The 16,110-nt window shown below is 39.7% G+C and overlaps 1 protein-coding gene across 1 annotated transcript; it reads right to left on the bottom strand.

Moving 5' to 3' along the window:
- Nucleotides 1–5,479: 5,479 nt before the first annotated feature.
- msx2b (muscle segment homeobox 2b) lies at nt 5,480–8,424 on the bottom strand. Its single transcript, XM_067492409.1, has 2 exons — nt 7,923–8,424; nt 5,480–7,408 (listed from the first exon to the last, which is right to left on the bottom strand). Exons 1-2 carry the CDS (start codon nt 8,290–8,292, stop codon nt 6,951–6,953), a joined length of 828 nt encoding a protein of 275 aa, XP_067348510.1. The 5' UTR covers nt 8,293–8,424; the 3' UTR covers nt 5,480–6,950.
- Between the last annotated feature and the right edge of the window lie 7,686 nt (nt 8,425–16,110).

Below are 16,110 nucleotides of genomic sequence, written 5' to 3'. Positions count from 1 at the left end.
TGTCTTCGTGCTCAGATGAGATATTGTACATCAGGAGGAACTGTAGCACCATTCTGCAATGTAACAGCTCTTACACTGCTGAACATTTACTTCAAATGTTGTGCTGCAAGCTATTTGTGCATGTTTTTTTTTACATTAGAACGGCTCTGCTGCTCGGAACTTTCCCTTAATCTAATCTGCAACAAATTGCGTGAAATTGTATGTGAGCATGTGTGTTTTTATGTACACAATGCGTGAGTGAGACGTAAAAAGGCGTAATGAGGGTTGTTTTTCTGTGTATGGAGGAGTGTGTGTGTGTGTGTGTGTGTGTGTGTGTGTGTGTTGTATCCACAAAGAAGACTTTCTTTATTCCTCTTTATGTGCTTACCCTGTGTGTTTCTGTTGACACAGTGGGCAAAAGAACCCAGAGAAAACACTAAACTAAATGCCACAAGCCGCTCTCAGTTCATGAATCTGTCGTTTTTTTCTGTTTTTAATCTCCTGCCGCATTTGACAGTGATAAAATCCCTACTGCTTTGCACGCTGGCACATGCAGCTGAATGCATGCAGACATGTAGTTGCACAGGGACGTAGTCCTGTGTGCAAACGGTGCAACGTATATGGCTTTTGAACAACAATGAGATCTACACCGCAGACAAACAAGCTAACTCAGGTTGCAGACTGACAGATTCCACCAACAGTAGAGACAGTTCATAGTTGGTTTTAGTGTCGTTATGTGATTTTTTGAAAATACAATTCATTTAGTATATAGTATACCCAAGCCTCTACCCTGCCATGTTTTCAAGTAGAGGAATCCTTATACTAGAATATTAAAAAACACTTTAATTTAAGAAATGATAACCGTACTGACTGGCATTGAACTTTATGAACTTCTAACAGTAAAATAGTCAGACTTCACTGATGTGGTCTAAAGCGGTTCTGCCATCAAAATTGTAAAAACATTTTTCTTTTCATTCTCATGTAGACTGCATACATAAAATCATGGTTCATGTATTTATTTTGTCTCTTTCCTTTGTTCCACTTAGAACCTGTGCTGGTCAAGAGAGCGGGAGAAACACAATAGGGCAATCACATGCAATCCTAAGTACAGTACAGCAACATACGTGGGATTTTTACAGATGGCTTCTCTCCCACAGCTCCATGAAATATGTCAAGTGCAGTCAATGATGTTGGTGTTTTGTTTTCCCCCCAAACACAGTTTTGACAAGGTGAAACTTCTACCTCTTAGTCTGTGCATACTGTAAATGGAAAACTCAATCTGTGGCAACTACATCCATCTTCTTGTAGAGACATTCAATCCATGTTTAGTCCATTTTATCTTTAGATATAAAAAAACATTCACTCACCCACATGCACACTCCTGCAAACCCTAGAAAGCCATTCGGCTGTATAAACAGTCAGTGGGAGTCTATGTATGTATGCGAGTACATAGGATAAGTAGGCCAGATGTGCTCTTCCCTATGCAGCTTCATTTCCATTTTCAAACAACTAATTAAATTTTCACCAAAACATCCACGGTTATGAACAGATATGAACACACTCACCACAGAGAAGATCCTCATTTTTTTTAAGCTCATTGGCAAGTAAAATTTCATTCATTCTCTTTCTTCGTCTTGTTTTTTTTTTCTATTTTAAGAACAGCAGCCAAATGAAAGCCTGCCTTTTCTGAATGATGTGTGTGTGTGACTGCTCAGTTGAGTTTCATTGATGCACAATGAGGCTCCTCCTCTGAACTTTGTTGCCAGAGTGACACCTACTGGAGAAAAAATGAGACTTCATCCTAATTGGAATTTGCATGTCAAAGACAGACAAACAGTTGTGTAGTAATGTTGTCCATTTACTGCATTGCAGTAGAAACGCTTTAAAAAAAAAACAGAATTTAAATTTACTGATTTACTTCTATTCCGATCTCTCAGAAGGTGTTGTGAAGGTTACAATGGTTTTAAGATGGATTCACCTAACAACTGCAGTTCGATTAAGTAGATCACTTAAACCGTTACTCTCCTCTCATTCTGTCTCTCCTTCATAATCAATTCGTCACAGATCTTTAATACACAGGCACAAATTGGCTGATTTAAAGGCCACTCAACATTTTATGTGAAGACATTCATTCAAAAAAACTTATTTCAAAATTTGACGTCAAAGGCACAGCTTAAGCGATGTAGATGGCCACTTAGTGATTATTTCCAAAGTTCGATTATGCAGAAGCTGAAAGATGTATTTAAGCACAAATACAGTTTTAAAGCGAAGGTCGTTCTGGAGGTTAACACACATTGTTGTGTGTGTGTAAACTTTGTTGAAAACGTAATTTTTTAACATTTCTGAAGTTACTGTTGATAATGATAAAATAAGAGACTGTGTGTGTGTGTGTGTGTGTGTGTGCGTGTGCATTTGTGTGTTACACCTAGGGCACATATCTGTGCTCCAATCAAGGCCTGATTCTGCTTCACTCTGATTATTGCTTGCTGTGCAGTTAATGGGAATGTTTATGAAGGAGTTCCCGCAGAGAAAGACAGACTGTCTTTTCTAATGTTAACATTGAACTTTTAATTTAGACTTAGTTTTTATATGAGCTATTTTGCTTACACATCCAGCAACAAGAGTCCAATTAAAAAGCAATCAAGCTGTTTGTGTGGATATAAAGATGTTCTGTGAAGTTTGCACAGATGGAGAATGGATTTCAGCATTGAAAGTTTTTTGTCCTCGCTGACTGTTGTGTCCATGTGACAAATACGTGTAGGTTTAAAACAACCAATATGCACAGATAAATCAGAAATTTATCTTGGAATGATGCACGTTGGTATCTATGCTCCATCGTATGTTCATGTGCTAATCGTGTTAAAGCGCCAATGAGTGCTGTTTTTTTTTTTTGTTGTTGTTGTATTTTTCTGTGTGAGTTGTGTTTTAAATAGACAGGCTATTGAGTGGACTCAGTTTTGTGTGATTGCCATAATCCCCAGACGCTTTGGCCATCCTGCTCCTCCACTGGCCTGCTCCAGGCAGTTTCCCTGCATCTGCTACTGTGTGGCTCTCGAGGGATCTCTCCCAAAAAAAAAAAAAAAACACATACACACGATGCACACAAACCAACATCTTTATTGTGCATCATCATCTCCCAGTCTGCACATACGGAGCTCACAGGGGAATTGTCTTTGTGTCTGGGAGGCAGTGCCCAAGGCTTCATTAGTGTCTGTAAACAAGTTTAAAAAGACAGTAAATGAGCAGCAGCAGGGAATGCTAATTGCTATTCTGTGTTCTGAAAGAGCCAGAAAAAAAAATAAATTCATTTCACTGCAGAGAATACGCTCTGAAGTGCTCATTTGCAATTTTCAAACATTTGTTGCCTTTCAAGCAGATGTCAACTGCCAGTCGTAATATTTTTCCAATGCTGCCGACAAAAGCGTGTTATCAACATTTATTGTTTCTTTTGTTCTTATATGTTTTCATGATCAGATGGTGAGTCAGACTCAGTGTTGCTGTTCCTGAGGAGAATTTAATGAGAGTAAAGAGAACTGGTTGTCTTTATCTGAATCATTCATCCTCAAGGATGCCTCTTATAGATGATTTCTTTTTTTTTTACTTGTGTGGTGTAATAGCTTGAATAAATCCCATAAGTCACAGGTTTGTTTCTACGATGATGAAGGAGCATCTTCTGATTTGCAGCCCCATCTCAGGAATCCTCCTCCAACTCCCCTGAAGCAATGACAACTTAAACTACATTTCACCAAATTCATAAAAACAGAGTTTATTATTTTTGCTCTACATGTGAGCAATTTCATAGAGCATGAACAGTAAGACTTTGTTTAAATTCATCACTTGTGGATCTCAGAGACTCAACTTATCAAAATGATCAACAGTAGCACAGATTCAAATGAAGAGGAGGCCTTTAGTAGAGAAAATACAATTTTTTTTTAATATCCTTGCTTAATTTTAGGTACTATCTAGGTGGCTGTTAAAATAAAGCGGGAAGTCACAGTATTGATGTAGACAAACCACAAAAATCCAAAAAATCATTTGGCATTAGCAAGGTAGTGAGTAATATCAAAAGTACAATAAAAGAAATGTTGTAAATGTTATGTAGTGTAATTTCAAGTCCAGTTCATTCAATAAAATTTTCTTTTTATCCAAATTGTTTAAAAAAGATTTTAAACAAAGGTCCAAATTCAAAATGTAACGGTGCCAAAATTTACTTTGTCTTGGGAGAGATCATTTTCCCAGATAATTCTTTACAGATACTCTTTGCTCTTCGGGTTTTGTTGCTCTACTTCCAGCTTTAAAAGACTCAAAAGGTGTTTTTGTTGTTGTTGTCATGTTTGGCCAGGTTGTGTTTTTTTCTAATGTGTTTGGGATTTATTTGGGAATAGAAAACCAGAATTTCTAGCTCATCTTGCTCACACCTTTTGCAATAAAGCAGCTCACGCCTCCCTCCATGTTTTGCAATCAGCACGATGACTCACTGTGTCACAGTCTTTGTCAGATCCAGGGGATGAAGACTAAATTTGGTCGACCATCCACCTGTTGACCTGTGTCTATTGATCCATTCAATTGTACCACAATTTAGGAGATGGTTGTAAAAGAGCATTTTTGGGGGTTGTGGTTCTCAGTGCTCACAGTGAGCCTTTAGAAACTTGAACCGACATTAAAAAGAAAAGAACACGATGCTATATTACAAACTGCCACCAGAGGAGGTAAGAGACAAGTTCTTGACTTGCAGACAGTGAGGTGCTCTGTCAGATATAGTCTGTAAACATAAAAAAAAACCCACAAAATGGCCTAATCACTGCCAGACTAACAACTAACAGCAGTGACAAACACAGATCGCTCGTGTTAATGACAATCTGGCAAACAAAACAACTGAGAATCTGCTGAATTCACCACTGAAATGCAGCCACCTCCAAAAAAATAGCACAAAGTTGATGTTTCACAACACACTTGGAGCCTCTCCTGCCAATATGCACTTCATTAGGCTGATTGCTTGCCTGTGTAAGCTTCTCCCTCTGCCTGCCTGCCGGCCTCTCGGCCTTGTTCTGATTAAAGGGCAACCTCATAAATATGCCGCTGCTGCCCATAAACGACTTCCTCGTCACATCAAAGTCACACACAGGTTATACAGTAAGTTTGCTCCCAGAACTGCAACAAACACCTTTTTCACATGCCACCAACCTCCTCGACCTGTGGCTCCGTTAAAGCTGGTCCTCTAAACTGAAGGAATCCAGCTAATTCAAACCGTGGTCGATCTTAAGTTTAAAGAGGCAGTAAGAACACGATGCTGGTGAGGATTAGAGCAGTTAAACATGAGGGAGGTCCCCTGTAATAGGCTAAGTTGTTGGTAAGTGAGCAAGATGATAAGTATATGGAAGAAGTTCTAATTAACACCCTTTTCCACGACCGAGTCGACTGAGTATTATGTTTGTGATTATTTTCAATTTTATAACACTCCACATTGCTGGGGTGATTTAATAACCGAGAGATTAAAATAGAAGATTCCAGGTGTTTATTCCAAATTGTCAACCCACCCAACTATTTCAGGGATAAATGCTGCTGTTAGTTCTCACGCTACTGTCGTAACTGCGAGTGAAACTTGAATAACTCCCTGTGTTGGTCATAAATAAAGAGATAATGACTGCCAGGAAGACAACAGAATGTATTTCTGTATAAACAAAGCATCTTTATAAAAGTGTAGCTTTACACAGGAGAGGAGAGAAAAAAAAAAAAAGAGTTGCCCAGTGCGGTAAGTGACAGCTCAGTAATAACAGGAACTATCTGTGAAGTTGGATAATTTATGTCTATCATTTATGGTTTGACAAACATTGCCTTGAACTGGCCACTGTCTGATGGGAAACACAGACACGAGATTAAACCACACGCACACACAAACGCACTCATGTTGGCACACACATGCACAAAGTAGCTCGATCTTCAGAGAATCGAACAACAGGAACAAATGCATAACAGCTGGCTGGTTTCGCTGGTAAATGACTTGCAGCGTGACTTTCTTTAAAAGAGCTACAGTGACTGTAGCGGCACATTTACAAAATGCTATTGCTCACATTTTAATACGTAAAATGAAATGTCAGCTAAAGGTACAAGTCTGAAAGTCTTGTTTTTGTTCGTTACATAAAACATTAGTGGAGAAACTGCATAGCATAACGTAAGCCCTTTCAAAGGGATATTCAGGAACAATATAAATACAATTCTGGCTAGAAACTTTTGATACATACTGTTGTAATATGTTATAAATACACATCACTGGGCGTTCATACATTTCTAGCACTGCTTTCCACAAAGAATAAATATGTCTACACTCTACAAATGACATAAAGAGAGTGACAAATAGGTCCTACGAGAGAACAATGTTTTGGGATGAATAATTTGAGGTTGAATCCTTACTGTCTTTAAGACCCCACAAACCTGAATATGAAAGCATTTCAAGGCATTGTTTTGTGGAATGGAAATGGGTGGGGGAAAAAAAAAAAAATGCCTCAGTGATATGTTTTATTTTGGCCTGAGTTGCTGAAACACTCATTCATCCATACAAATGTGTGTACAAAGTATCTTTACATCAAGGCCCTTTTTAATGCAAGGCACCGTATCTGATGAGGAGAAAGGCTTCTGTGAAAAGTTAGTCTGTGTTGTTGTGCTCAGTCCAGCTCAATTATTGCATAAGTGGAGGGTAGAGACAGCCGGACAATCACCCCCCCCCCACCCTCTTATAGATGAGTCATGTAAACAGGCAGTCCAAGGGGGACAAGAGGACATTATTTTTTTTTTTTATCCTCAATGTGGGAATAAAAATTCATTTTCTAATTTGATTTGAAGGGCTAGTAAAGTTGATTCCAGCACTCCTTGTGCAGCAGATATATTATAAACACTGACTTTTACAATGTCAGCCTCCTCGTTCATTTTTGGGAAATCCGATGGTACACCAAAGTCTGATCATATTTCCATTTTTATGATAAATGGTACATGCCGTAGCCCAGGGGAGCAGCGTACAGTCCTAAAGGTGAAATGGGCAGTATGGGTCTGTTGTGGTGCTGGTGATAGGTGGAGTACGACTGTCCGTACAGTGACATGGCGCCCAGTGTTAGTGGTAATGTAAAGCCAGGGTGTAAAGCTCCAGCTGTGGCTGCCGCCACTGCTGCTGTCTTGGCATCGGCGGCCATCTTGAGTTTCTCCAGCTCGGCCTCCTGCAGCCTCTTGGCTTTTGCCCGGCGATTCTGGAACCAGATCTTCACCTGGGTCTCTGTCAGGGTCAAGGAGGAGGAGAACTCGGCCCGCTCCGCGATCGACAGGTACTGCTTCTGCCTGAACTTCCTCTCCAGGGCCAGGAGCTGAGATGTGGTGAAGGGAGTGCGGGGCTTGCGGTTGGTCTTGTGTTTCCTCAGCTGACAGGCAGGACTGACGTGACCTGAGAGAAACATTTAAGTTCAGAAAGAGAATTCAATGTGTAAATGTCTCCATCTATCTGACTTTCATAGAATCCTGTTGCTTTGTTGTTGATTTTTGATTTTCATCATCCTCCTTGTAGGTCACATACTAACAAAAGTGAACTCAAAGTGTAAAGTGGGACATCAGGACACCTATAGGCCGGGATTTATCAATATGCCACATATTTCCATTTTAGTACTTACTCACCCTGTAACCTCCATTAAAGTATCTGCCTCACTCATAGTAGGACGGTCCTCCTGGCTTTATCTACTTTATGTCTGTCTTTACCTCCAATAGGAGACACCCTGCGTTCAAACTGAAGACTGTGGAGAATCATTTTCCAATTAACTACAAAACTTGAAATAAGTGTCCTCTCCATCCATCTCCAGCCCACTAGTTCACTTTGCCCTTGTACGTTGCAGTGTAACCTAAAATGTTTTTTTTTTTTTAAATCCAACGGGCAAGTTACATAAAACATAATGTCATGAACTTACGAGGCTGTGTGGAAAACGCACTGCTGGTGACCCACGGTGCGCAGTCTTCTGGCTCCGACGGCTCGGATTTTACCGGCGACAACGGCGCGGTCGTTAAGTTCTTTCGGCTTCCCCCGGGGGGACTGCGCGTCTCTCGGATCAGATACAGAGACTTTAAATCTGTGGCCGACACCGCTACCGAACCCTCCTCAGATTTACAGCAGGTGGACTCCCCGCCGCGGCTGTCCGTCTTCCTCCCGGAGATGAGCGCTTCCACGCTGAACGGGTGATGTCGACGCACCGTCGCAGAGGTCCTGTGCCCCACCGTCCGGCCACCGTCCTCCTCGGACAAACTGCTATCAAATTCGTGTAAGGTCTCCTGAGAGGCCATCGCTTTTCGATTAAAAAAAAAAAAAAAAACAGGTGAACTCCAAGAGGACAGAGCAAAGCGGCAGCCAGGTGAGATTCTCTCTCCGTCGAGCGCAATATTACGCAGCTGTCAAGTAGCGTGTGGGAGTATGCAGACGCACGTTGACACTGCTCCACTTTGACCAATCACCGCCGCCCACAGTGTTTACGACGGGACAGATGCTCCCTTCAAGGACAGTCGGCAACAGAAGATGCTAGTGACGTTTTAAAAGGTGCTGACCATCGAAACCTACAAAACACATTACTGTTTGTTTGTTTTGTTTTTTTGTCTCTTTTTATTTTAATGTTGGGTTGGTGACCAAACCACTTTCATATACATAAGGATATACATAAAGAAATTTTCATAGCTTCTCGAATAACCTGATATAAATGATATTGTAAAGTACCTGAAGGCAGCAAAACTCCTTGTAAGGGTCATTGGGTTTGTTCAAGCAGGTACAAATAAATATATAAATTGGTAAGTTTTTAATTATGTATTTGAATCGGAAACTGTATATTTGCCTCTTTTGACCTAACAGCTCATTTTTTCTAATAAATATTTAGGTGACAACAGCTAAATATAAAGAGGACAACACGTGTGGTCTCTTTATCTATTTACATAAAATCAAGGAAACTGTGAATAAAAATACAAGTTTTGCCTCAACATTATCACATGTTAAGCTTAAGTAATAGATTAGCTCTGAGTCTATCCTCATGAGTGCATGTGTAAACATAGGCCTCATGTGGATAATTATGGGAAATTATACCCAAGATGAAACACTTACTTCTTTATCTTTTTTGCTAGTTTGTTACTCTCTTGCCTTCACTGGGACTTTCCAGTTAAGAGTCACAGTGGTGTTGTGTGCTGTGCGGGTCCAGCATTCAAAGAAGGAGGTCACACATTTAAATTTTCTACTATGTTACTTTGCTAAATAGTAGTTGCACAAAAACACAACCTCAGCTCGGTCCGGCTGAGCCACAACTGGACCACACTGAAACCGTTAAATGTCTCTTTCCATGTCTGGAACCATCTCATTCATCTTCTTGTCCTATGACTCAGTCCCATTTTAAATGGACATTAGACATGAAGTAATTCGTTTTGATTCCCACGAAGTATCTCACTGTGATCTACCCACAGACAATTTCGTTACATCAGATGAAAGTGTCCAGCTTCTGATGAAGAATTGCACACTTGTTCCAGCAGTTTATGCCTTTGATGATTGCGGAAGTAGTTTAAGCTGAAAAGATGTTCCACATATTTTAATATTTCTCTCCCATCATCACGCTTGTTTAAGTAAATTATGTCAGCTAATTGGTCACATTTAACACCCAGACCATTGCAAATTGGAACCGTTCAGTCTCTGAATGACAATTTATCATATTATAATGTCACTGATTCTTATCACAGTCATGATCTGTCATTGTTTAAGTGGTGGACACGGAGTGTGTGTGTTCGTCAAACACAGCGCACAAGTACAATATTAGAGCCTCTACTCCCACGAGAATAAGATGTTGTTTTTTTAAGTCATTGAAGCTAAAAGGAACAATTTCACATGAGAACTTCAGAGATAAATACATACATCCACAATTTTTCCTTTGTCTAGCCATTCTTTTAAAATAAATCTTTTTTTTTATTTGTTTGTTTGTTTTCAAATATCCCCGAGGAAAGATTTAAATACGGTAAATGCTCCATTATTTTTCTGCATTTTTACATGTAGCCGACGGGCCTGAGTAGCTGTGTCAGACTGCAGCAGGACTCCGTTCCCAGCAGGCTGCCACTGCTGCTGCCTTATTAAAGTGGAGTTATTTCACAGACAATCAGAGGGTTGTGAAGGCGCCAGTGAGCGGCCAGATGAAAGGACTGACTCCTCAAGGGAGAAACTGTTGCCTTTTTTTGGCAGCTCTGTTCAGGATCCCCACTATTCCTGCATGCCCCTGAGGCACCTTGTCAGTCATTATTCACAGCACTTGCTCGTAGCTCGTAGAGTGTCAGTGGCATCTCTCCTCCTCTTTTCCCTCCTGTCTTCTTCTTTGTTCCCTGATACGTTTGCTAACTTTAGTTGAGTGGCTGCACTTTAGTTTTTATACTTATATTCTTTTCTTACTTTATTCTCTTTACTTCAGATTTTCTCTTTTTGCTGCATCTATCATCCCTCAAAACATTAATTCCTGTCCTTCCCTCATGATTATCTACCTCCTGACTGTCTATCCTTCCATTCTACCATATTTTCTCTTTTCATTCTATCATAATTCCCTTCAATGTCCACCCTTTCTCCATATTTGATGGCATTGTTAACACAACGATCCTCTCAGTCAGACTTGGAGGTTACTTTCGAATTCAATTCGGAATAATGTGATATGAAATGGACATGTGATAAAATCTAATAAGGAAGGATTAAAAATTATTGTTCTTAGGTGTGTCCGTTTATTTTTCATTCTTATATCAAGAGGAGAAGTGCCAGTATTCTAATAACAGAAACCGCAGGCATCCATTCAGGCCTGGAAAAGGCAATCCTTCTGGAACCAATGCAAGATGCAGCCTGTAGGGACAACACACTTGGAAAACAAACTTTAACCCAAGCGATACTATATGAGTTGATGTTCTCTTGGATGCCCCATGAATGTGTTTGCACAGAAACTGTTAAAAATAAAATAGTGTGTGTGTATTTTGTTAGATAGGCCAATATCTTAGACGTGCAATTAATGTAAGCACAATGTTGTGTGATCTGAAGAGGATTTTGCAAGAAAAGGAATAAAGGAAGGAAGGAAGGAAGGAGGAGGGGTAGAAATGAGAGGGGTGCCCTCCTGGGTGTAGCAAAATTACCCACACATCCCACTTCCTTTTTCCATAATATCATTTAAGCCTGATAATAGTGAAAGCAATTTGTCTGAACATGTTTGTGTGTGTGCATGTGTGTGTGTGTGTTTGTGAGACAGATCAGCTTGAGAAGCCTCTGGTTGTGTGGGTCGGGCACACCTCAGAGCATTGTAATTACCGCAGCGGCTTTGAAGTGGTGGAATGTTTGGTTGGGATAATCAGCAGGCTGGGCTGCACTCACACACTATTTACATTCACATTAAAACACTCATTCATGCCATCACACTAGTAAATTTTAACTTTACTGATGCTTGGTGTAGTTCAAAACATGTTAAAGCGTATGATGCCATGGGTTACATCACTGAGATTAGTGTCTTTGGAGTAATGTTGAAGTTTAAAAATATCAGTAGTCCTACAAACCTTCTCTTGAAGTTTGCTGCTTTTATTTTCCAGCTGTCAATCTCCTTCTTAAGCTGTGCACATTATTGTAGTTTAATATTTTTGTCAGAGCAGATTACTCACATTAACGTTTGCATCCAGCTCTGTTATGGACGCTGCTGAAGGTTACCTACACATCCTTGGATTTAACTGAAGTTTGAGCCAAATGTGTGCGTAAATAACAACAATACCATCATTTTTACTTACGACTGCCAAACACACAGTCACACACATACTACAGGCAATGTGCAATCAAAGAAGTCAGATGCAAAAAAAAAACAGTAATTCTGATCTGAGACCAGCATAGCTAGAGGTCTGGTATGAATCACAACTTGTACCACTGATTCTACTTCATAAAAAAAGCACATGTGAATAAAAATGGATATAGAAAAACCAAAGATCTCTACATTTACTAATTATTAGGTCATTGTAGTTACATTTTTAAATAATCACAATTTAGGCAAGTGGAAACAATTTAATAAAAATGCATCAGTATTCATTTGAGATTCCATGAAAGACAAATGATAACTATTGATGTTGTAGAAACGGGGCTAATATTACATAATAATATTACACAATATTACACAATACACAATATTTCCAGTCGGCGACGGGGTTTCTATGGCACTTAGAACTCTAGCAATCCTTGGTGACTTAAAGTGAGCGGATCATGATGGAGCTGGAGCTGTTACTTCGTACCTATGCAATGTCTTTGGTGTAGATTCGATACAGAAGCGTACAGTAAATCAAGCTCAAGGATCGGTGTGTTGAACTATTTAAGGTTGTGAAGCTCTGTAAGGATTCCCTATAGGAAATCTGGGTAACGATGAGGTAGGAAAACTCCATATTTACATTCAGACATCCATTTCACTAATGTTTGATAAATGATGATATAAAATGATATTGCATATCTCTCTCACACAGTACACACAATCAGGTACAGGTATTGTATGCTTAATAACACTATACCAGGGAATACTGTACACACATTTACTGTAAGTCACATATTTCTTAGTAACACTAGTAACTTGTCAAACCAGTGAGACATACTGTCAACAACTAACACACTCAATGTAATTACATTGTTTTGACTCTGATCCAGATTATCTCAATGCTGTCAACCATATCTTCCTCTCTCTCACTCTCTTTCTCTCTGAGCTTCCTAAGCCCTCAGAACCTCCACCTGTAATGCACCTAAATGACCACCTTGAATGCTACAATGGCGCCAGGGCCAATTAGCTGGTAACACTGGAGACAGATCTATTCAGAAGCCAGAAAATGAGGCCTTCTGTAATGTGAAAGATTGATGCCCACTTTGCTAATGACAAGAGAAGGAGGTAATCTGTTGCTTGACTCAGCCCTGGGCTGTGTTACAGGATAGTCAGCTGATTACTGTGACCCTGTGGGAGAGTGCTCCTGAGAAAATTGGCAGCGGAGTACAAGTCACTGCAGGGCTGGAATGGAGGGCATAAAAACCTACATATTTATCTACTTACAGTGGTTACAGTACACACATGCTTAGACAAGTATGTTAGGTAATATCATAAAATAGATTATTGAAATGTGTCAGTCATAAGACATTTTTGCTAGCTGTCCATTAATATCACATTGAGTTTTCTTTAAGGGCCGGACAGCCAAGATTAATGGAGTTTATTACAGGCACAGTTTAGTATAACACATCTAATTTCTTACAGCACCACATACACAGTGGCAACACCTGCGACTTGCTGTGAAGGAGCATCATGCCGCACGCGCGTGAACATGTGCGTGTGCCCAGTGCAAAGCGACACGTGATGCACAAAATCGTGTAGCAATATGGTGACACACAGCACATGCACGCACGCCATGGAGTGATCAGCGCCAAGCCGAATGGAATGTATCTGGTCCTGTCTTCAACGCAGAACGTGTAACGTACAGTTCTTTAAAAGGCGATAATTGCTTGGGTTGTCGCCAGCCGCAGTTATATTTTCGGAACTGTTCTTGTCCCTTTGATGGAGTTTTGAAAACCACATGGCATATGTACTTATCCACTAACGTAGGCACATAGCTTCACCTTAACATAACCCATTATTATCAGGTCTTCCTTCCAATTTATAACTTTGCTATTCTACCTCGAGGTGTTTTGGAAAGTTTGGGGCATTGAAACTCAATTTTTAGCTTCCATTCCACACCCTAACTTTATGTCAATAGATGGATGTTACATTCTTTCTCTATGCAGGTTGCCTCTGTTAGATATAGGAGTGGCAAACCAGGCAAATATTTGTGCCACCTAAAAAGAAGTAAAAGGGGCCTCTGCTGACCACTTCTATTGGTGCATTTTACAATGACAAACATCAATTTCCTTAAAAGTGATGCACCATCACTTTCCCAAAGCTCCGAAGTGAGGCCCCTCGTAGCTACAGAGAGGCCTCGACGGGCTTCTTTAAAACGGACTTCAAGTATGAAAGAGAATAGCTGTTCTTTTGTTAAACTGCTACTACGCTTCATACTTATAGGCTTTTAACTGACTTTGGGTTTAGGCTTTTGGAAATGAACCATCAGGATCAGAGACTGGGAGCATCATCACACTTTGGCTGTATGACTCAGTGAGCATCACGGGCCTCATGACTTCACTTTCCGTGTCAAACTCTCCAGCTCTCCAGAGAGCAAGAGAGACTAGCCAGAGGCCATCCGTTTATTTCACAACTGTGTAGAATCCTTTGCCACTTTATGTCTTAATTAGTTCTGACAGATAGGATTTATGAAAAGGCCGTCATGTAAATTACAAGGCGCCTTGTTATTATGGAGAGGTACTGAAATGGTATAATTGTTTAAAGTGGTTCTGGAAGGGCTAGTTTGCGTGTGTATTAGTGTGTGTGTGTGTGTGTGTGTTGCATGTGATCGTGTGAACATGCACAGTATTCTGGGAAGTTTTCCAGAGATTAGGGAAATCCACCTTTCACACAACTAACAACTTAAACCGCACAAAAAAAAATGTCCTTAAAAGAATTTTTTGCAAATTACAGCAAATAACATTTCATGGTAGAAAAAGCCACAACGATGACTAAGCTACAGTACACATGTGCTTACACGTTGCCTCTCGATACCCGTGTTATGTCCGAGCTCCATAGTTTTAGATCCAAACTTAAGACTAATAAAAACTTAACACTCAAGATAACAGGCTCAAACTGTTTTTTTTTTTATCAATTTTATTGTTCTGTTTTTAATATTTTAACATTTATGTTTTTGTAAAGTCAAATCAGGGTCAATCCCTGATTGCTGTCCAGCGCTATATAAAGTTACATTATATAGAAACTGAGTGACAAATATAGTTTATCCATGCACAAGGAGTTTCTTTTGGTAACCGTGACTAGACTGAGAACCTAATTTATGTCCAAAACCTCGTAAAATGCTGTTTCAACCCTTTATGTTACTACTTATTGCTTTGAAAGAGCACAAACCCCATTTCCAGAAAAGTTGTGTAGCATCTAGACAAAAATGGTGTAATCATTTGCAAAACACTTTTTAAACATTTGTAACTAGTAACACATCATACATTACTGAAACTGAGAAAGTTGATATATTGGGTTTATATAGAGGATCCTAGAAAAGCAGAGTCTCGCAAGCTGTAAATGTAATAATGGGGTGAGGTTCAACACTTTGAAGAAATGTGTGTTCTGCACCTTGGGGATTTTATTATGTAAAGTACAGTATATATTATCAATAAAACATTCAAAGAATCCAGAGAAATGTATAAACTGTAATTTTCGATTATTAATAGGTGGCTTGTGTACTATTTACAATCATAAACAACTCTTAATGATTCTCCAATTATTGCTTTCGCTTTTTAATACATTTTCCACTTTTAATTTTTCAGGACCTATTAACTTGGACTTTATATGAGTAATTAGGTGTAAAACAAAATAATCGGGAAAACCTTTAGGTCCAAAATGCTGCTGTGAAGAAGAAAGCGTATTGAATTATTATATAAAATAGGTATCTGTTCTTTATCATATGGTGCCAGCTTTTCAAAGTAAAAGTCCTCTTACTAAGGTTTAAGTTTCACTCTGTATGTGTTTGCATTTAACTACCATGCAGCTCTGCCGTCAGTGGCTTGTGAGGCCAAATTTTATCATTATTTATTTAGTCATAAAGAACAAAGTGCTGCACTGAATAAACAAATTGGCCTCTCCACTAAAACAAGGAAAAGGGAAGATCAAAGCTGGACCTTTGAAAGGTCATCCATTGGGAGAAGACAGGCTGGCTTACTGAGTCATTTGTTAGTTGGCTCGTGGTGTTTAGTGTTGCTCATAGGTTGTCTGGGATGGGATACCCTCTGGACCGTCTGAATAACCATGCAACTGATTTCTTTTAATCATTTGGAGGATCCACGGTTGACAAACTTACTAGTCCTGCTTGCTCAGTGACCTGAGCAGTGCACACAAGAAATATGACCTGGCACAAAAGTGGCTCAGGATTGTTAGATTCTTCTTTGTGTGTGTGTGTGTGTGTGTGTGTGTGTGTGTGTGTGTGCGTGTGCGTGTGCGTGTGTGTGTGTGTGTGTGT

The sequence above is a fragment of the Channa argus genome, chromosome 22 (assembly GCF_033026475.1).
Source record: "Channa argus isolate prfri chromosome 22, Channa argus male v1.0, whole genome shotgun sequence".
NCBI lineage: Eukaryota > Metazoa > Chordata > Actinopteri > Anabantiformes > Channidae > Channa > Channa argus.
This window is presented reverse-complemented; position numbering and strand designations above follow the sequence as displayed.